This window comes from Theropithecus gelada, chromosome 1 (assembly GCF_003255815.1).
Source record: "Theropithecus gelada isolate Dixy chromosome 1, Tgel_1.0, whole genome shotgun sequence".
NCBI lineage: Eukaryota > Metazoa > Chordata > Mammalia > Primates > Cercopithecidae > Theropithecus > Theropithecus gelada.
In genome coordinates this window covers 120,563,234-120,585,561 of record NC_037668.1, presented here as the reverse complement: position 1 = coordinate 120,585,561, position 22,328 = coordinate 120,563,234, and the positions used below count along the sequence as shown (strand labels likewise).

General features: G+C 40.6%; 1 protein-coding gene across 1 annotated transcript in view; it reads right to left on the bottom strand.

Annotated features, from left to right (window-relative positions):
* Window positions 1-2,394: 2,394 nt before the first annotated feature.
* RPAP2 (RNA polymerase II associated protein 2) overlaps window positions 2,395-22,328 on the bottom strand; it is an 89,312-nt gene continuing 69,378 nt past the window's right edge. The window contains exons 12-13 of the mRNA XM_025405802.1: window positions 7,550-7,699; window positions 2,395-3,562 (exon numbers count right to left, since the gene is read on the bottom strand). Coding sequence (XP_025261587.1) covers window position 3,562; window positions 7,550-7,699 — 151 coding nt within the window. The 3' untranslated portion in view covers window positions 2,395-3,561. The remainder of the gene's footprint in view (window positions 3,563-7,549; window positions 7,700-22,328) is intronic.

Genomic DNA, 22,328 nt, shown 5'->3' with positions numbered 1-22,328 from the left:
GTTTATCCCATTTACATTTAAGGTTAATATTGTTATGTGTGAATTTGATCCTGTCATTATGATGCTAGCTGGTTATTTCATCTGTTAATTGATGCAGCTTCTTCCTAGCATTGATGATCTTTACAATTTGGCATGTTTTTACAGTGGCTGGTACTGGTTGCTCCTTTCCATGTTTAGTGCTTCCTTCAGGGTCTCTTGTAAGGCAGGCCTGGTGGTGACAAAATCTCTCAGCATTTGCTTGTCTGTAAAGGATTTTATTTCTCCCTCACTTATGAAGCCTAGTTTGGCTGGATATGAAATTCTGGGTTGAAAATTCTTTTCTTTAAGAATGTTGAATATTGGCCCCCATTCTCTTCTGACTTGTAGGGTTTCTGCCGAGAGGTCCTCTGTTAATCTGATAGGCTTCCCTTTGTGGGTAACCTGACCTTTCTCTCTGGCTGCCCTTAACATTTTTTCCTTCATTTCAACCTTGGTGAATCTGACAATTGTGTGTCTTGGGGTTGCTCTTCTCGAGGAGTATCTTTGTGGTGTTCTCTGTATTTTCTGAATTTGAATGTTGGCCTGCCTTGCTAGGTTGGGGAAGCTTTCCTGGATAATATCCTGAAGAGTGTTTTCTAACTTGGTTCCATTCTCCCCATCACTTTCGGGTACACCAATCAAACATAGATTTGGTCTTTTCATATAGTCCCATATTTCTTGGAGGCTTTGTTCGTTTCTTTTCACTCTTTTTTTCTCTAATCTTGTCCTCTCACTTTATTTCATTAATTTGATCTTCAATCACTGATATCCTTTCTTCTGCTTGATCGAATTGGCTACTGAAGCTTGTGTATATTTCACGAAGTTCTCGTACTGTGGTTTTCAGCTCCATCAGGTCATTTAAGCTCTTCTCTACACTGGTTATTCTAGTTAGCCATTCGTCTAACCTTTTTTCAAGGTTTTTAGCTTCCTTGCAATGCATTAGAACACGCTCCTTTAGCTCAGAGAAGTTTGTTATTACCGACCTTCTGAAGCCTACTTCTGTCAACTCATCAAACTCATTCTCTGTCCACTTTTGTTCCCTTGCTAGCAAGGAGTTGTGTTCCTTTGGAGGAGAAGAGGCGTTCTGGTTTTTGGAATTTTCAGCCTTTCTGCTCTGGTTTCTCCCCATCTTTGTTGTTTTATCTACCTTTGGTCTTTGATGTTGGTGTCCTACGGATGGGGTTTTGGTGTGGATGTCATTTTTGTTGATGTTGATGCTATTCCTTTCTGTTAGTTTTCCTTCTAACAGAGAGGCCCCTTAGCTGCAGGTCTGTTGGAGTTTGCTGGAGGTCCACTCCAGACCGTTTGCCTGGGTATCACCAGCGGAGGCTGCAGAACAGCAAATAATACTGCCTGATTCTTCCTGTGAAGCTTTGTCCCAGAGGGGCATCCACCTGTATGAGGTGACTGTTGGCCCCTACTGGGAGATGTCTCCCAGTCAGGCTATATGGGGGTCAGGGACCCACTTGAGGTCTGTTCATTATTGGAGCTCGAACGCCATGCTGGGAGAACCACTGCTTTCTTCAGAGCTTTCAGGCAGGGATGTTTAAGTCTGGAGAAGCTGTCTGCTGCCTTTTGTTCAGATATGCCCTGCCCCCAGAGGTGGAATCTAGAGAGGCTGTAGGCCTTGCTGAGCTGTGGTGGCCTCCACACAGTTTGAGCTTCCCTGCCACTTTGTTTATACTGTGAGCATAGAACCACCTACTCAAGTGTCAGCAATGGGGGACGCCCCACCCCGCCAAGCTCCCATGTCGCAGATCGATCTCAGAGTGCTGGCGCTAGTAGCGAGCAAGGCTCTGTGGGCGTGGGACCCACTGAACCAGGCATGAGAGGGATCTCCTGGTCTGCCTGTTGCGAAGACCATGGGAAAAGAGCAGTATTTGGGCAGGAGTGTACCCCTCCTCCAGGTATAGTCACTTAGAGCTTCCCTTGGCTAGGAAAGGGAAATCCCCCGACCCCTTGGTGCTTCCCAGGTGAGGCGATGCCCCACCTTGCTTCAGCTCACCCTCTGTGGGCTGCACCCACTGTCCAACCAGTCCCAGTGAGACGAACTAGGTACTTCAGTTGGAAATGCAGAAATCACCCATCTTTTGTGTCCATCCTGCTGGGAGCTGTAGACTAGAGCTGTTCCTGTTTAGCCATCTTCAATTTTTTTTTAAATTTTTATTTTTTGTGGAGACAGGGTCTCACTTTGTTGCCCAGTCTGGTCTTGAATTCCTGGGCTCAAGCAGTCCTCCTGCCACTGCCTCCAAAGTGCTAGAACTAAAGGCATGAGCCACCATGCCCAGCCCTCTCGAATGTTTTATAGTTTTCATTATACAAGTCTTGTACTTCTTTTGTTAAATTTATTCCTAAGTATTTAATTCTCTTCGGTGCTATTGTGAAGACAATTTTCTTTATTTCATTTTTGGACTTTTCTGAATAGAAAACACAATTGATCTTCTGTATATTGATTATTGTAGCCTGTGACCTTGCTGAACTTGATTAATTCTATTATACTATGATTTTTTGTTGTGGTTAGACCCTTACACAATCAAATGAGCTTAAAAAAAATTGTCAAAGTGACCCCAGAGCAACAACAGGATGACAGTAGCCTTTGTCCACACAGAGATAAAGTTTAGTTTTTGCAGTCCTTCTCCATAAAGATTATATGCCAATTCTATGGCCGACTGCCAGTTCTCTGGCCTACTGCCATACAACCTGAAGTCCAGAAGGTTTAGGTGACTGGGCCACAGAGCTAATTACTGGTGGAGCCAAGAAGAGAAATTATATCCCTACTTCCTTGCCCACTAAGCTCCCCATTCCAGTGGGCTGCTTTCTGGTCCTTTTCCATGATTGGGCTTCAGCAGCTGTCATTTCCTCCAGTGTCCAAGAGTATTTCCTTGGCATTCCAGTAACGCTCCCCAAGTTGTCTGCGGCCCCCCTCAACTATTAACTTGCCTACTTGATACACATTTTGAAAAGCAATCTAAATTCTAGAAATTGTCTCTCCTGCAAACAAACTACAGATTCCATTTAAAACATTTCAGTGAGTCCAGAAAGTTCTGGGATTTTCCTGTTTTGGACTAGACTTCCAAATGGCTTCATCTTAAATTGCATTTATTGACCTAATTGTTTACTGATCTTTAGAATTTAGAATTTAGATTGGGAGGTCAAAATCATAATTTTCTCAATTTTTTTGGCAAACTGATATGATGGCTGGAATCATCCAGAAAAAGTAGACATCATTATATTTTCTTGAATATTCATTCAAGTTTCAATTTAATACTTAAACATTCATTTTCAAATAAAAATACTATGCCTTGTAGCTAGGGATGAAAGACTTGGTTATCCTTGTTGGAGTAATGACTCTCCTCTATCTGGGGAGGCCATCCTCTGCAGTTGGAGACTGAGGGACTGGGAGATGGGAGGTTGAAACTTAAAGAGGTAAAGGTCTGTCTTGGAATAAAGCTAGTTATCAGTCACCACCAGACCATCATGGTGGCTAGAATTCCAGAAACGGTGAATAGAAGTTCATCTTCTATTTTGTCTTCATGGAATATATCTGTGAAGCAAAAAAGGACACTTTGAATAAAACATGTATTGGGAGGCCAAGGCAGGCAGATCACGAGGTCAGGAGTTTGAGACCAACCTGGCCAGCATGGTGAAACCCCCATCTCTACTAAAAATACAAAAAAAAAAAAAAAAAATTTAGCCAGGCACGGTGGCATGCACCTGTAGTCCCATCTACTTGGGGGGCTGAGGCAGGAGAATTGCTTGAACCCGGGAGGCAGAGATTGCAGTGAGCCGAGATTGCACCATTGCACTCCAGTCCAGGTGAGTGCAAGACTCCATCTCAAAAAAAACCCAAAAAACAAAACGACAAAAAATATGTAAAGTATTTTACTAGCTGTTGTAGACACTGTATGTCTTGTCAATATTCATTCCATTTTTTCCGCATTATGTATATTCTACCCAACAACAGTTTGGGTGGAATAGACTGAGCTTCATATTCAACTTGAGGGCTAAGTTTTGACTGATCTAGGTCAACTGGAAAAGCCCTTCTCTTTCCTTCATCCTTGACCAGAATGATTTCATTAGCTCCTTCCCTCATCCTTTGCCAGAATGATTTCGTCACAGCATTCCCATGACCCCATGAATTGATTCAGGGGTGTCCTCAATCAGCATGGAGTTCAAGACTCTCACCAAGACAGTGTGGTATGCTGTATATAAAACTGGAGCCTACTGAACATTTTTGCCCCTCTGGTAGACAGCTTCTAAGATATCCCCCAATGGCTGCTGTCTCCTGGTATTCATGCCCTTGTATAATCCTCTCTCTCACCTTGAGTATGGGCTAGACCTACTGACTAGTTTCTAACAGAACGCAGCAAAAGTGATGGGATGTCACTTCTGAGATTAGTTATTAATACAAAAAGACTGTGGCTTCCATCATGGGTATCCTCTCTCACTGGCTCACTCCGAGGGAAGCCACATGCCACGCTGTGAGGTGCACTCTAGAGAGGCCTATGGGCAAGGGATTAGGGGAGGTTTCTAGACAACAGTGAGAAACTGAGACCCTGAGTTCAACAGTCTATAAGGAGTGCGATCCTGCCAACAATTCCTGCCAACAACCACCTGAATGAGCTTGAAAGGAGATCTTCCATTCTAGCCTTCAGGTGACGTCATAGCACTGGATGATAGCTTAACTGTAACATCAGGAAAGACCCTGAACCAGAGGCTCCCAGTTCAACTGCACCTAGATTCCTGACTCATAGAAACTGTGACATAAAAAATGTTTGTTGCTTTAAGCCACAAACATCTTTTTTTTTTTTTTTGGAAAAATTTGTTAGTAGCAGAAGTTAACTAATATACCACATTAACAACAGGTAATTGGAAATGGATTTTTTTCCTGTTATTCACAGCTGAAAGCATATTAATATACTAGGTAGTAATCTTGAAAAGGTTACTAGATATTAAAATCTCTAGACTCAAATGAATTTACCATGGCATACCAAAATCATGCAAACAAAAAAACCTTCTATCCTTCCACTCACAACCATCTTCATTTCTCACATGGAAAATTATGTAATAAGGGTTATTCATTCGTAATCCTTTATAATACTGACAAAGTAATCTGGGCCAAGATTTACCTTTGATTACTTAAGCAAATGAACAATGTAAATAAATAATGATCATAGGGGAACTATTAAGTCCACTTAAAACATCTACTGTTGAAAGTCCTTAAAACTACTTTAACACCATCTGTTTATGTACAAGTTTAAAATATGCTAGTTAAAATGATTTTTAATTGATATCTATTCATTACAGCAGGTTTAGAAGGACTTCTGGCTAGGCACTGTTTGCTCTCAGTCTGAAATAGAAACCTCTTTTTTTTTTTGAGACAGGGTCTTGCTCTGGTGCCCAGGCTGGAGTGCAGTGGTGTGATCATGGCTCACTGCAGCCTCAAACTCCTGGGCTCAAGAAATCCTCCTGCCTCAGCCTCTCGAGTAGCTGGGATTACAGGCAGGTGCCACCTGTAGGCAACCATATCTGCTAATTTTTTTATTTTTTGTAGAGACAGGATCTCTACAAAACTGGGCAACTTTGTTGCTCAGACTGGTCTTGAACTTCTGGGCTCAAGTGATCCTCCCACCTTGGCCTCCCAAAGTGCTGGAATTTTAGGCATGAGCTACTGCACCCAGCCAAGAAACCTTTCAACCAATGTACAAAAGATGTCATGGACTGAGGAGTATGATTGGTTTAACCTCCAACCTCTCTGTATTCTTTAAGGGCCTTTGAATGCTATGCTTATACAAACCAACCCAAGTTCACGCCTTCAGTAAAAGCCTTTGCTATATAGTGTCCTCAGAGTAGCAGGATCACTTGAAAAGACCATTGGGTATAAGTTGAGGGGCAATTACAGTGCTAATTCCTTTTTTTTTTTTTTTGAGATGGAGTTTTGCACTGTCACCCAGGCTGGAGTGCAGTGGCACAATCTTGGCTCACTGCGACCTCCACCTCCTGAGTTCAAGTGGTTCTCCTGCCTCAGCCTCCCAAGTAGCTGGGATTACAGGCATCTGCCACCACGCCCAGCTAATTTTTGTATTTTTAGCAGAGACAGGGTTTCACCATGTTGGCCAGGCTGGTCTTGAAATCCTGACCTCAGGTGATCCGCCTGCCTCAGCCTCCCAAAGTGCTGGGATTACAGGCATTAGCCACTGCGCACCCGGTCCGGTATTCTTTCTTAATCACCAAAATCACCTCTTTCAAATATCCTTCCTGTATATTTAGAGATTTGGTTAAAGATTGTTTTATAGGCTGGGTGCGGTGGCTCACGCTTGTAATCCCAGCACTTTGGGAGGCCAATGCGGGTAGATCATGAGGTCAAGAGATCAAGACCATCCTGGCCAACATGGTGAAACCCCATCTCTACTAAAAATACAAAAATTAGCTGGGCATGGTGGTGCACACCTGTAGTCCCAGTTACTAGGGAGGCTGAGGCAGGAGAATCGCTTGAACCGGGAGGCAGGTGTTGCAGTGAGCTGAGATGGCGCCACTGCACTCCAGCCTGGTGACAAAGTGAGACTCTGTCTCAAAAAAAAAAAAAGATTGTTTTATAAAAATTCAAAAAATAAAAAGAAATATTAAATGACAGACATCAAGTATGCTTCTGGGAAAGAGATGGGATTAGAGGCAGAGGTGGAGGGGGAATGTTCCTTTTAATGCAATCTGTATTGCTTAATTTTTATTTTACAACATTTTGTATTGCTTTTATAATTTAAAAAATGTTTAAAAAAAAAAAAAGAAGAAGAAGAAAAAAGAAAATGCTCCCTGAGAGAATCTCATTGGTAGTTTAGGATGAATTCCCTCAATTATAACATTAAATCAGTACCTATCTGAGCATGCACTTTGGAATTGTGTGAAATGAGAAGGAAGGAAGGAATAGATGGAAAGTTATGATTAAGCCAGGACATGGAAGGGAATATTCCGATTGGCAGTTCTGAAAGAGGAAAGGGTTTGGGATAGTAGGAGAGGGCTGTGTATCTCAGAACAGAGTTAGGATTCAACAAAGTCAGACTTGTAAATTCACCTGCTTATCTGTACATGAAATGACTAAGGTATTGGCTGGGTAAGGGGTGATTTCACTGAAAGGGGCAGTAGGATCAGGATGTTCCCAATGGATCACTGCAGTAGCTGGGTTGAAGTAAACTGCTACTTCCTGGGAAGAAACTTATCAGATGGGACATGTGGGATAGCCTATGCTTGAGTATGAAACTGATAATGTGGCGTTTCCTGGACTGCAAAAAACAGAACTGTTGTAGCCTACAAGAGAGGAATGCAACAAATATGGGGCACAAAGTAAGTAGACAGGAAGTGACTGAGGCAGCTGAGAACTAAGGGATACCATGTCCTTCCTTAGCAAACTGAGGGCATCTTGAGGTCTGTACTTGGTTTTTACAATTTCCAATTGAAAAAAAAAAAAAAAAAAAAGCCAATCCACGTAGGCAACAAATGACGAATAAAAAACAGAATAAAACACAATCCAACTTACCACTCTGGTAAACAGCTGGTTCTAAATATGATGGTTAAACTTTCAAGGTCTTCATTCTTTAGATGTAATTCTTCAAGCAGGGTGTCTAGAAACCGTGTAAACACCATACCTTCCCGAGAATGTTTCTGAATGCCAAGAATTGGGGTCAGTCTGAAACAACCAAAAATACTAAATGCATATCCATGAAATGATAAGGGCAAAGGGACTCCTATCTTCAACATGGCAGATAAAATTTTATGAGAATAATAAGGTATCTTTGATTTAACAAAACTCCCAGAGAGAAGGCTTTACTAACAAAGGCAGAAGTGAAGTCTCAGGAAAAGACTGAAAGATCAAACATTAAGTATGAAAGAGGTATAAAAGCCTAAATCTATAATATGTTTGTTGTTCTTCATTCCGGCAAAAACTACTAAAATTCTGCTCAGAAAATGAACTCTTTCCATTTGGGAAAGGGAGGTTACAAAAGGAGTTTAGAGCTGAGAACTGCTTGAAAAACATACTTATATTAGATGTTTGGATTATATCACCTAATAAGACAATAATAAACGAAACAAGATTATCTTTTGAATGAAATTTTATTTTATTTTATTTTATTTTTTTTGAGGCAGAGTCTCGCTTCTGTCGTCCAGGCTGGAGTGCAGTGGCACAATCTCGGCTCACTGCAACCTCCACCTCCTGGGTTCAAGCGATTCTCCTGCTTCAGCCTCCCGAGTAGTTGGGATTACAGGTGCTCGACACCATGCCCGGCTAATTTTTGTTTTTTTGGTAGAGACATGGTTTCACCATGTTGGCCAGGCTGGTTTTGAACTCCTGGCCTCAGGCGATCCACCAGCCTCAGCCTCCCAAAGTGTTAGGATTACAGGCGTGAGCCACCGTGCCTGGTCGACATTTTTATATTTATTTATTATTATTATTATTTATTTTTTATTTTTTGAGAGAGAGTCTTGCTCTGTCACCTAGGCTGGAATGCAGTGGTACAATCTCAGCTCACAGCAACCTCCCAGGTTCAAGCAATTCTCCTGCCTCAGCCTCCTGAGTAGCTGGGACTACAAGTGTGTGCCACCACGCCTGGCTAATTTTTGTATTTTTAGTAGAGATGGGGTTTCATCATGTTGGCCAGGCTGGTCTTGAACTCCTGACCTGAAGCAATATACCCGCCTTGGCCTCCCAAAGTGCTGGGATTACAAGTGTGAGCCACCGCACCTGGCTAAAATTTTTCTTTTTAAAACACTAAATAAATGAATTACGTCTCGTAAGGCACTTCATACTAATTCTGTAAGAAACTATGCTTTTTTTCTCTAACCATTTGCAGTAAGTACTCCTAAAGATTGACTCTGCACAATGGAATTTTAAAAGTAATTTAAACTGAAATGTGATCAGTACATGATTTTTAAAAACTGAGAAATATCTATTCTAATTACAAAGATTAAAGACCTTGACTTCTCATAAATATATATATTTTTTTCTCTAGAGAGTATGCGTCTCAGAGTTCTTACAAGTTACATTCCTAGAAAGCTTTTTGGGAGAAAATTCTTTTCTCCCCAAATAGTTTTATACTTCCCACAAAGCTCTTTCAGATATTTATTTAACCTTGGTTATTTGCCTGGGCATATTTAATAAAAATAAAATAACCCTCAAATTTAAATCAATAAAGCTCAAGAAATCAAAGCAGATCAGTTCCACAGTAGTCAGTGTGGAATATAAGTGTTTTCTGAGAGGCAGATTTTCTTTCTTGCTTAGCCATCCTATACTGGAAGTAGAAGTAAAAGGGAAAATTTGTCAGAATTGTCTAAAGATGGCCAGGACTTCCAGAGGAGGTGGGAAATTCTCTATATCCCTGAAGTATTTTCACAAGAACTGGAGATGAGATGACTGCAATGGTCCAATGAAATCCACAGAATTATAACTGGGAAAATTGCTATTGTGCATTCCTTTACCATCTCTCCTGTATTTCTTTGCAGCTAGGGGATGGAGTACCAAGTTCTCAGACTTCATGAGCTTTGTCTGCACATATTCCCCAAAGGTAGTTCATACTGAGAAATAGGACTACCCAAGTATTCCAATGCCAAGCCCGAGCTGGGTATAGAGATAAACGTAGAGTTCTGGCCAGCTTTTTTTCTGAGGCATTTTCCCGTAGAGAAGGTGGAACCCAGAAGCTAACTCTAGCTTTTCCAGTACTTAAGTGATGTCAACATTTAAAATATAAGTTGCTACTTCCCCATAATAAGACCAAGAATAAGGGATGGGATAACACTGGCTAAAATAAAACCAGGAAGTCCAAGTTGGGTGAATCAAATATGCCAACTCCATAGAAACCTAGTTTTTGTGTATATCTAAAGTGGTACTGGCTGGGTGTGATGGCTCATGCCTGTAATCCCAGCACTTTGGGAGGCCGAGGTGTGCAGGTCATTTGAGGTCAGGAGTTCAAAACCAGCCTGGCCAACATGGTGAAACCCCATCTCTACTAAAAAGTACAAAAAAAAAAAAAAAAAAAAATAGCCCGGCGTGGTGGTGGGCACCTCTAATCCCAGCTACTTGGGAGGCTGAGGCAGGAGAATCGCTTGAACCCAGGAGGCAGAGGTTGCAGTGAGCAGAGATCACACTGCTGCATTCCAGCCTGGGCAACAGAGTGAGACTCCATCTCAAAAATAAATGAATGAATGGATGAATAAATAAATAAAGTGATATTTATTTGACATATCCAAAACAACTTCTCTGACTTTCAAGGAGATTAGTATTTGGCTCATATGTGAAAATAAGGTTTTCTCAATTCTTTCTCAAACTGCAATTAGTACTTAAAACAAGTGTCCAAACTTAATTTAGAAATAAATGGTGACTACTAGATTTCTCAATCTGTGTGCCTATATGAGAATAGCAAATGTGAAGAGTTATTACAGAGAAACAGCTTGTAAGAGCTGCCCCTCTATCAACTGCCTTAGTTACAAACTATTTTAGAAATAATAACAATTCTCTAGACAACCTGTAAGGCTAAAATGATTCTATAAATCACTAAAATCAAAAATTACTAAAATTTCTGTTTACAAAGAAATCCTTGGATTAACGAGAAACTTTAGCTAGGAGAAAACAAACACACACAAAAGGAAAGCAAGGACACAATCCCACTACATGTTTCTGAGCCCATGGCAAATACTGCTCATCCATCAGGCATTCTTTTCTTAATGAGCTAGGACCTGCTTTGAGAATTCTCAAAACAGGACTCCAAACAACCATTTCAACTGTTTAGGGCTGGCTTTTGAGATGAAACCTATTCCCTCCCAGTCTAACTACAAGCCCTAGAGGAACTATGTACACAACCCAATTATTATTATTTTTTGAGACAAAGTCTCGCTCTGTCATCAGGCTGGAGTGCAGTGGCATGATCTTGGCTCACTGCAACCTTTGCCTCCCGGGTTCAAGAGATTCTCCTGCCTCAGTCTCCTGAGTAGCTGGACTACAGGCATGTGCCACCACGCCCAGCTAATGTTTGTATTTTTAGTACAGAAGGGGTTTCATCATATTGGCCAGGATGGAATCGATCTCTCGACCTCGTGATCCACCCGCCTCAGCCTCCCAAAGTGCTGAGATTACAGGCATGAGCCACCTCGCCTGGCCTACACAACCCAATTCTAATCCTAGCCCTGCCAGGAATGCTTGTATGACTTGGGGCAAGTTGCATCTCAAAGCCTTAGGGTCAATCTATAAAATGGGGCTGATAATACTAAAATACCTTAAAAGATTATTGAAAAATTCAAATGGGATACTGTAGAGGAATAGCTCTTTTTATCAAGTATAGTATTGGTTATATTATCAACTAACATTTACCATGTGCTACTTATGAGTACTTACCATGTACTATGTTCTAAACATGGATTATCTCCTTTAACTGTATAGAGATCCTAAGGGATGTAGTTATCACCTCCATTTAACAGACAAGGAAATAAAGGCCTAAAAAATAGAAGTATCTTCCCCAAGGTCACAAAGATAGTAAGTAGCAGGTTGGGGCTTTGAACCTAAACAATTTATCTCAAAAAGCCCAAACTCTTAGCTAATATGCTAGCTTTCATTCTTTGTAGACTATAAAGTGCTATAAATTGTTACTTGCCTGACTTATGTGTACTGAGCCCTCAATGAACATGCAGAAGGAACAGAATGATTTAAATTTGCTTTAGAGAACTACAGAACTACAGATACAAAAATGGCAAGTAGTTGGGAGGCAGAAGGAAGTGCTGATAGAGAAATCACACAAAGTCTGGTGTCTGGTGGAGACAAGAATATCAACTTGGGGCCTAGAGATTTCTACAGCAAGTCATCAAACAGATAGATAGCAATCCTCAGGCATCTGGAGACAGGATTTCCTGACTATTCTTAACACGTGAGCCCTAACTGTTGCTGCATAATTATACTCTTGGAAAGTTTAGCCAGTAAGGAAATAAGATTTCCTTTAATCTTATTTATTCCCTTGTATTTCCCTTTTAATCTTTAACTGAAAAGACTCCTCCCCCATCAGTCCCTAATGGAATATAAATGATTATAGATCTATATAATATAATCATCTCTCAGTATCTGTTGGGGATTGGCTCCAGGACCTCCCATGGAAATCAAATTCTGAGGGTGTTCATTCAGGTCCTTGATATAAAATAGCATAGTATTTGCATATAACCTATGCACACCCTCCCATATACTTTAAATCATTTCTACATTACTTATAACATCTAATACTATGTAAGTGTTATGTAAATAGTTATACTGTATTTTTAAGGGAAAAATGACAAGAACAAATGTCCATATGTATTCAAAGCAGATGCAGTTTTTTCTTTCCCTGAATATTTTAATTTTTTTTTTTTTTTGAGATAGAGTCTCACTCTGTCACCCACGGTGGAGTGCAATGGTGCTATCTTGGCTCAGTGCAACCTCCGCCTCCTGGGTTCAAGTGATTTTCAGGCCTCTGCCTCCTGAGTAGCTGGGACTACAGGTGCACGCCACCACGCCCATCCAATTATTTATTTATTTATTTATTTGAGACAGAGTCTCACCCTGTTGCCCAGGCTGGAGTGCAGTGGCTCTATCTTGGCTCACTGCAACCTCCGCCTCTTGGGTTCAAGTGATTCTCCTACCTCAGCCTCCTGAGTAGCTGGGATTGTAGGTGTCCACCACCACACCCAGCTAATTTTTGTATTTTTACTAGAGACGGGATTTCACCATGTTGGCCAGACTGGTCTTCAACTCCTGACCTCAAATGATCCGCCCGCCTAAGCCTCTCAAAGTGCTGGGATTACGGGCTTGAGCCACCACGCCTGTGCAATTTTTTGTATTTTTAGTAGAGACAGGCTTTCACCATGTTGCCCAGGCTGGTCTTAAACTCCTGAGCTCAGGCAATCCACCTGCCTCAGCCTCCCAAAGTGCTAAGATTACAGGCGTAAGCCACTGCACTGGCCCTTTCCCTGAATATTTCTGATCTGTGGTTCACTGAATCCACAGTTGCAGAACCCCTGTGTACAAAGAACCAACTGTATTAGCTTTCTAAGAGTTATAAGTTGACAAATTATTTTTGGAATTAGGTGATGTATAAATGAATAAATACTATAATAGTTCCTGTGTATCTCTAAATATTAATCCAGTTGGAACAGTTCCTGTGTATCTCTAAATATTAATCCAGTTGGACTACTTCTGGAGTCATGTAAAACTTGTATTATTTTTAAGATGCTGAACCCTGAACATCTAATGTATAATTTTATGAATGATTCATTCAAGAGTATTATGATTTGCTTTTATTTCCAAAGTAATTTACATTCAAAATTGAATAATGCTTTATTATTTAATAGCACAGATTCCTTGCCCCATCTATTTTAATTTATTTATTAAATTTTATTTTATTTCAGTGGTTTTGGGGGAGCAGGTGGTTTTTGCTCACATAGATAAGATCTTTAGAGGTGATTTCTGAGATTCTGGTGCACCCGTCACCCGAGCAGTATACACTGTATCCAATGTGCAGTTTTTTAAATCCCTCACCCCCTCTCACCCATCAACTTTAATGTTTTATCACTTAATAGCAATTAACTACCTGCAAGCTTTTCCAGTCTGGCTGCTTACTGGGCATTTTCTGAATTCCATGTTATCTCTGTAGCAAGAGACTCCGTGTCTCCTTGCATAGATGAATCAGAAGTGAGATCATAACATTTTATCCGCCTACTATGGTTTTGATCAACTATAAGAATTGGTTGTAGCTATTGCCAAAGATGCTACTAACTACTGGGATTCTTTTTAGGGCACATACTGCCCTAATGATAGGTATCATTGGACTAACTCGAGTTTGAGGACCTATCTGATGTAGAGGTCCAAGCACTGAGCTTGGAGACAAGGTTCTATTCGGAGTGTGCTTTTGTTAGTAGTGACCATGCAAGAGAACTTTGTAAACCACAAAGCACTGAGCAACACAGTCCCTATATGTGCATAGAAACAGGCCCAGTGAAAAATGAACAGACTTAATACGGGAACTGTTCTTTTCATGGTCAGTAATGGTCTCCTAACTTCCACTTCTGAAAGACTCTTCTGTGTTCTCTTCCTAGTTAACTGAAGTATTGGATGTTTCTGATCACTTCCTCCCTTCCTAGAATTCTCCCCCTCTTAGTCATGGTTCTTCTCCTACCCCTGATTCTTTATAATCTCTCTTGTTGGCCTCTCAATGTAATATAATAGGTCCATGGACAACCCATGGTCCACAGGCCAAATTGGGCTTCCCATTTATTTCAAATATGGCCATAACCATTTATTTACATATTCTATAGTTGCTTTCATGCTGCAACAGCAGAATCAAGTAGTTGCAACTGTAGTGCCAGCAAAGACAAACACATTTACGATCTAGACCTTTACCAAAGTTTGCCAACTCCTGTACTAATTATATACAGCTTTAATTATTTTTTGAGACCAAGTTTTGCTCTTGTCGCTCAGACTGGAGTGCAATGGCATGATCTCTGCTCACTGCAACCTCTGCCTCCTGGGTTCAAGCAATTCTTCAGCCCTCAGAGTCCCGAGTAGCTGGGATTACAGGTGCGCCACAGCATGCCCAGCTACTTTTTTTTTTTTTGTATTTTTAGTAGAGATGAGGTTTCACCATGTTGGCCAGGCTGCTCTCGAACTCCTGACCTCAGATGATCCGCCCACCTTGGCTTCCCAAAGTGCTGGGATTACAGGTGTAAGCCACCGCGCCCGGCCTTACAGTTTTAATTTAAAATGAATAACTCAGTCATTAATATAATGCTTTATATACTATCACTCTGATGATTTGAGCAATTACAACAGGAGATGAGAAATCTAAAGGAACCATTTGGCTCTAGGATATTCAGGGGCTGGTCTATGAAAAATCTCTCGCATACTGGACCACTTGTGGATAGAGGATGCTTAGTAACCAAAACTATCTCATAAAGTTTCCAGCTGGAGAGAGTATTTTCCCTGGCTCATTCCATTCCAATCATACTGGCCAACCATATCTCAATTTGTGCTGAGGTTAAGTTCTCCCCACTTTAGAGGCTTGCTTGGGGATATTCCCCCTCAGTTCTCTGCATGGTAGGATCCTTCATGTGATTCAGTTTTGTTTAATGTCACCTTTCCCTCTAAAATCCAACCTCAGTCTCACCTCTCTACTTCCTTTCTTTGCTTTTTCTCCATCATCCTTAATAATCGTCTATTTGTTTGCTTGTCTATCTCCATCCAAAAATATGTGAATGTCATGAGGACAATGACTTCATCTATTGTGTTCACTGTATCCTTCATGCCTGTTACACTGTAGATCATCAATAATTACTTGTTGAAGGAAGAACTAGTTTAAGAGGACAACTATTTATTGTGATTACTGAAATGTTTTTCTTCTTCACAAAATTTTCCTCCTCTCATTTGATTGAGAGGAGACGAGGCCTTGCTATGTCCCTCAGGCTGTACTGCAGTGGTGCAATCATAGCTCACCGAAGCCTCGAACTCCTGGGCTCAAGTAATCCTCCTGCCTCAGCCTCCAAAGTATTAACAGCTGGGACTACAGGCATGTGCCACCATACCCAGCTACTTAAAAAAAATTTTTTTTTACTGTCTTGCTATATTGCCCAGGCTGGTCTTGAACTCCTGGCGTCAAGCAATCCTCCTACCTCATCCTCCTGAGAGACTGGGATTATAGGTGTGAGCCACTGTGCTAGGCTCCCCTCCTTTCATTTTTAGAAGAATGGAGGAAACATTTTCTTCATTCCCCCTCCCCCAGGCCACACATTCTGCATCTTCCTGCCAGAATATTTCAGAACATCCATCAGTGAGGTGTGAGATGAGCTTCAAATTCATCAGGCATTAAATCATGACTTACCACTTGTTACTGAAATTCTCTTCCTCGCTTCCATTTGTCCTGGAATTCAGTGTTATCTGGGAAGCACTAAGACTGGCTAAGCGTGAATAGTGCAATGTGCCACTGAGCAGGCTTGGGCGTTAGCTTTAATTCACTTCCAGAACTACAGAGGAAACTGTGGAGCAAGGGGCTGGGCCTAGAGGGGTTGCTTGGTCCCTTTCTCAGGAACAAAAGTACTTAATTAAGCCTTATAGGTGAAATATGAAAGGAGAGGAAATTCTTTTCATTCTAAATGACATGAGATTTACTTGGCCAAGGGAAGAAGCAATTTAGGATATCTACGTAAAGTTATTTTTAATTGGCAAATAAAAATTGCATATATTTATGGAGTACAATATGACATTTTGAAATACGTGTACATTGTGGAATGACTGCATCGAGCTAATTAACATATGCATTACCTCATATACTTATTTTTATGTGGTAAGAACACTTAAATCTGTTTTGATGATGATAATAATGACTAATATTTATTGCTTTCTAGGTGTCAGATACTTCTTTTTGTTTTGTTTTGTTTTTCTGTTTTTTTTTTTTTTTTTTTTTTTGAGACAGGGTCTCACTCTGTCACCCAGGGTGGAGTGCAGTGGTGCAATCAGAGCTCACTGCAGCCCCAATCTCCTGGCCTCAAGCAATCCTTCCAACTCAGCCTCCTAAAGTGCTGGGATTACAGGCATGAACCACTGCACCTGGCCCAAGTTTTTTTTAAGATTCCACATATAAGTGAGATTGTATGGTATTTGTATTTGTGCCTGGCTTATTTCACTTAACCTAATGTCCTCCAGATTCACCCATGTTGTCACAAATAACAGGATTTCCGTCTTTTTAAAGCTGAATATATGCCACTGTTTATATATATATATAAAATATATATACCATATTTTCTTTATTCATGTATCTGTTGATGGACACTTTGGCTGATTCCGTATCTTGGCTATTGTGAACAATGCTGCAATGAAAATGGGAGTGCAGATGTCTCTCTGACACACTGATTTCATTTCCTGTGGATCTATCTTATCTATCTATCGTTTTGTCTTATTTATCTACCTACCTACCTACCCACCCACCCTTCAGTGGGATTGCTGGATTATACTGTAGGGCTATTTTGGTTTTTTTTTTTGAGACAGAGACTCACTCTATTGCCCAGGCTGGAGTGCAGTGGCACGATCTCAGCTCACTGCAACCTCTGCCTTCCAGGTCCAAGCGATTCTCCTGCCTCAGCCTCCTGAGTAGCTGGGATTATAGGTACACACCACCATGCCTGGCTAATTTTTCTATTTTTAATAGAGATGGGGTTTCACCACGTTGGCCAGGCTGGAACTCCTGACCTCGTGGATCCACCCACCTCAGCCTCCCAAAGTGCTGGGATTACAGGTGTGAGCCACGGTGCCTGGCCTATTTTTAATGTCTTGAGGAACCTCCACATTGTTCTCCATAATGGCTGAACTAATTTACACTCCCACTGACAATGTGCAAGAGTTCCCTCTCCCAGGTATCTTCACCAATGCTTGTTATCTATAGATCTTTATTTCTGTGTAATTCTGGCTATCACTCTTCTTGCATGGGGTATATTTTTATTTTTTTTAGGTAAATGAGAATAGCAGAAACTATAAGCAAAATGAAGACTCAACTGTTTTGGGGGATTTATACTCCCTTTCAGTCTCCTTCTATTAAGAATTAAATGAGGCCGGGCACGGTGGCTCAAGCCTGTAATCCCAGCACTTTGGGAGGCTGCGACGAGCGGATCACGAGGTCAGGAGATCGAGACCATCCTGGCTAACAAGGTGAAAGCCCGTCTCTATTAAAAAATACAAAAAACTAACTGGGTGAGGTGGTGGGCACCTGTAGTCCCAGCTACACGGGAGGCTGAGGCAGGAGAATGGCGTGAACCTGGGAGGCGGAGCTTGCAGTGAGCTGAGATCCGGCCACTGCACTCCAGCCTGGGCGACAGAGCGAGACCCTGTTTCAAAAAAAAAAAAAAATTAAATGAGACCCAAAGGCCCCATCCCTGTGTTTTTTTGTAAAGTCTCGCCAAAGTAAGCAGAATAGACCCTTTTCTTAATATAATGATTTGGTCTCTTTTCACAAAACTGCTAATAAACTACCTTCATGATTCTGAAGGATGGAGATGCTACACTTCTACATGTAGCATGCTGCAATGGTTAATAAACCTTAAATTCTAGACATTGTTTCTCATATATAATCTAAATGTCTCTTGCAGAGTTTTATTTTCTTCTTCATTGAACTTTTGTGGGTGTTTTTGGTCGGGGGGTATGCAAGCTCTTAAAGTTATTCCTTCATATTCTTGAAAATGGTTCTCAGTTAATTCCAAGTCTTTTTAATCTTTCCTTATAGATGCCATCTGACTACTCCCTATTGGGATTGGTGTTTGCAGTGGTGTTCTTTCCTATACTCACTTCTAGCTTATCATTTTTCTAAAATGTAGTGCCACATAATATAAATATTGTCCAAACTGTCCAAATTCAGTACTTCAAAATATAAAACAAAACATGTCAAACCCCACAGAAATATATCATAAAATAGACCGGGCACAGTGGCTCATGCCTGTAATCTCAGTACTTTGGGAGGAATGACCTGGGCGGATCACTTGTGGCCAGGAGTTCAAGACAAGCCTGGCCAACATGGTGAAACCCCATCTCTACTAAAAATACAAAAATTAGCTGGGCATAGTGGCACATGCCTGTAGTCCCAGCTACTTGGGAGGCTGAGGCACAAGAATCACTTGAACCCTGGAGGCAGGGGTTGCAGTGAGCCGATATTGTGCCACTGCACTCCAGCCTGGGTGACAGAGCGAGACTCTTGTCTCACAAAAAGATAAACATATAAAATAAAAATGTTTACTTTCGGGTTATCTTTGAAGTACAATTGCAAGATCTTACCAAACACCTGCTTCCTCTTTTTTTTTTTTTTTTTGTTAAATTGACTCCCCAGGCTCCTCTTTTCTCCTTATTCTTTATTCCTTTTTCTGTGCAGTATAAATTATGATATGCTAATTACTTACCTGTTTAATTTTTTCATTAATGAACAACTCCTACCCCATTATACACTGAAAGGGAGTCAAGCCTCTATTCCAATCTTGCAACTTCTAATAGTGAATATCAAATAAAACCAGCATGGGAGTGGTGACTTATACCTGCATTCCCAGTGCATTGGGAGGCTGAGGTGGGAAGATTGTTTGAGGCCTGGAACTTGAGACCAGTCTGGGCAACAGAGCAAGATCCCATCTCTACCAAAAATAAAAAAATTAGCTGAGTGTGGAGGTGCACGCCTGAAGTCCCAACAAGAGGCTGAGGCGGGAGGATCGGTTCCCACAACTTGTAAACTCGACCCCAGGAGTTCAAGTTTACAGTGAGCTATGATCATGTCACTGTACTCCAACCTGGGTGAAACAGTAAGACAGACTTTGTCTCTAAAACAAAACAAAACAAAGAAACAAAACCCCATAATAACATGGTGGGCCCAAATAACTTCTACATAAATAAAAAACAGTAATGTATACTACAGCTGATATTTAATGTGGTTTATGCAGGAAATACTTTAAAAATAACCAGCAGAGAATGTGATTGGCTATAAGTAAAAACAAAAGATTTCTGCTGAAAGTTATTCAAGTGATTTAAGTATGAATAAAAACCTCAAAAGGTGACACTTAAGATGGCTTAACACAGGCTATTTAATTTGAAAACAACTTACATAATAAAAACTTGCAATGTATAAATCACAAACAAGAGGAAACTGCTCATGAAACCTCCACCGATTCAAACCTCACTTCTGAAAAGACAGATATCCTTCTGTAACAATTCTTTACCATATGGTAAGTGGCGTAACAACAAAAGCAAAAAGCCAAGTGTCAAACTGCATCTTATTGATAAGACCTTTATTTAGCTGACTGCTCCACATATGCTACACATCAAAAGGAAAGAACGTAAATCAGGTTAGGACAAGTACCCTCCATTTGTTATTACTGAGCTATCAAACAACATCTGGTTAACAGGAATTATTATATACAGTAGTAAGAAGAGTTTCAAAGTTTGGGCAAGATAACTGAATCAAGAGAGGGATTTTTAATTAAAAGTTGGCATTTTTATTAAAACCTTCTATCCAAGGATTTAGAGCTGTACAAACTCTTGACTAAGCCTCAGAAGTTATCCATAATTTTGGAAGTCACCAGTTTGTATTCTGTCAACAGAAAAATACATATAAAGAGTTAAAGTTGTGGTTTATTGAGCAAGTGGAGCTAAACTGATGAATCTCTATGCTATTTATTTCGTGGAGTACAATAAAAGTCAGTAATGAACTTGGATTTTTTCTTTTTCTGAGACGGAGTCTTGCGCTGTCGCCCAGGCTAGAGCGCAGTGGCACGATCTCGGCTCACTGCAACCTCTACCTCCCAGGTTCAAGCGGTTCTCCTGCCTCAGCCTCCCAAGTAGCTGGCATTACAGGTGCCCACCACTGCGCCTGGCTAATTTTTGTATTTTTATTAGAGATGGGGTTTCAGCATGTTGGTCAGGCTGGTCTTGAACTCCTGACCTTGTGATCCACCCACCTCAGCCTCCCAAAGTGCTGGGATTACAGGTGTGAGCCACTGTAGCCAGCCATGAACTTGGATTTTTAAGTGGCCTTCCCCATTCTGGTCCCTACTGTCTTGCTTACTACACTCATACTGAACCACTGGAAACTCCATACTGTAGCTCCACAATCTGAATTATCCTTTCCTGAATAATCCTAGGTGATATGTGTGAAGATCACATCAGGCACCTGCCTAATATGATATAGCACAGGTATCTCCAAACCTGACTTTCAAAACTGGGCAGAAGTAATAACTCTTTCATAGAAAGATTTTCCTAAGTGTTCATAATTTATTTCCAAATTTGCAAAATCAAACGAGTAGGCTGTTGTAAAATGACACGGGATAACACTCCTCATACTCAACATAATCTTACAGAATAAAGAGCTGTGAGAATGTCTATGTGAATAAAATGTCACCAGAAAGCATGCTTCTCTATGGTTTGGGGTTGGAGGAAGGGACAGGAAGTGAAAGGCCACATACTTTTCTGTACCTAACAGATTTGAGAAATTACTGGGTTCATGCAGAGTTCTGCTGCAGTAGGGAAGCCTGTTCTGCTGATTACCATGCATATAGGTGATGAAGATGTAAAGACTGCTAAAAGATAACACTGGGCTTAAAAGAAATTTTTTTAAACACTCACTCTTTCACCCTTCAAGAAGTTAGGGCTGGGAAGGAGAAGGTAGGAAGACTATTTCTGTCAAACTGCCATACCTTCAATGTGTACATGCACAGGCACTATGTTTATCACTTTAACCAATTAAAACAAATGGGTATTATAATACCTGATACTTTGAAGGCTTACAATCAAACAAAAGCAAAAGCCTTCTGGGAAAGACGAGGCACTAATTAATAATGGGTTGGGTAAGTAAAGAATCTAAAAGATGAGGTTTAACAGCATAGTTTTATTTTAGGAGGCTATATGGTTATATTTGAGGAAATCACACTTAATTTTCACAAATGTGTTTTAGGTACAACCTATCCAGTCAGTTTCCTTTTGAAAGCTGAAGTTCCTGAGGCTTTGGAGAGGGTAAAGGAATTATCCAGGGTCATACTGGCTAAGAAGAGTACGAAAAGTGGAGACCTTTATCACAAAGGTATTTTGTCTATTTGCTTATCTATCAGGCCCCAATACTTTCTTCCTGCATGGCAGTAACAACTGTCACTTTACCCATATTTTATCTTCTTCTAACACTTGAGATTTTTCCCTTTTCTACGTGAACAAGTGGTAAATGATAAAGGATTAAACCAAAATACCTGTTTGCACACCCATACAATCAAAACTGAAATGAAGAGCTGTGACCGGCAACACAAAGGGTCAAAATGTCATCTATTTTCAGAAATTGCAGGGCTCCATACAAACCCCAGACATTTTGCAAAATGCCTCTCTCAGATATTGAAAAAAAATTCTGATATATACTTTCAAAAGGAATTTTATCTGTATGTTAGATAAAATATACAATATACACTGCATGCTTCTTAGCATGAAAGTAATCACAATTTCATGTTTAATATTAACTCTTTATCTACCTTGCTTGTTTCTTATCGAGGAAAAGGCAGAAGATTCAACTCCATTAGTGAGACTCTGAACACATCTGTCTCATCTGTGGCCCTTGGCTTCCTCCCCAAAGTAACACAATAGCTACTAGGGCACACAGAAAGAACCTGTCACCCTGTTGAAGAGTTCTTCTTTTTCCATAAAATAACATGGACTGGGCCACATGCATAGGTAACTACTTCGTGGTACTTTGCTAAACTGCTGTTATTGATATGTTTTTCAGTAAACATGATTTTATAACTGACAAGGAAATAAA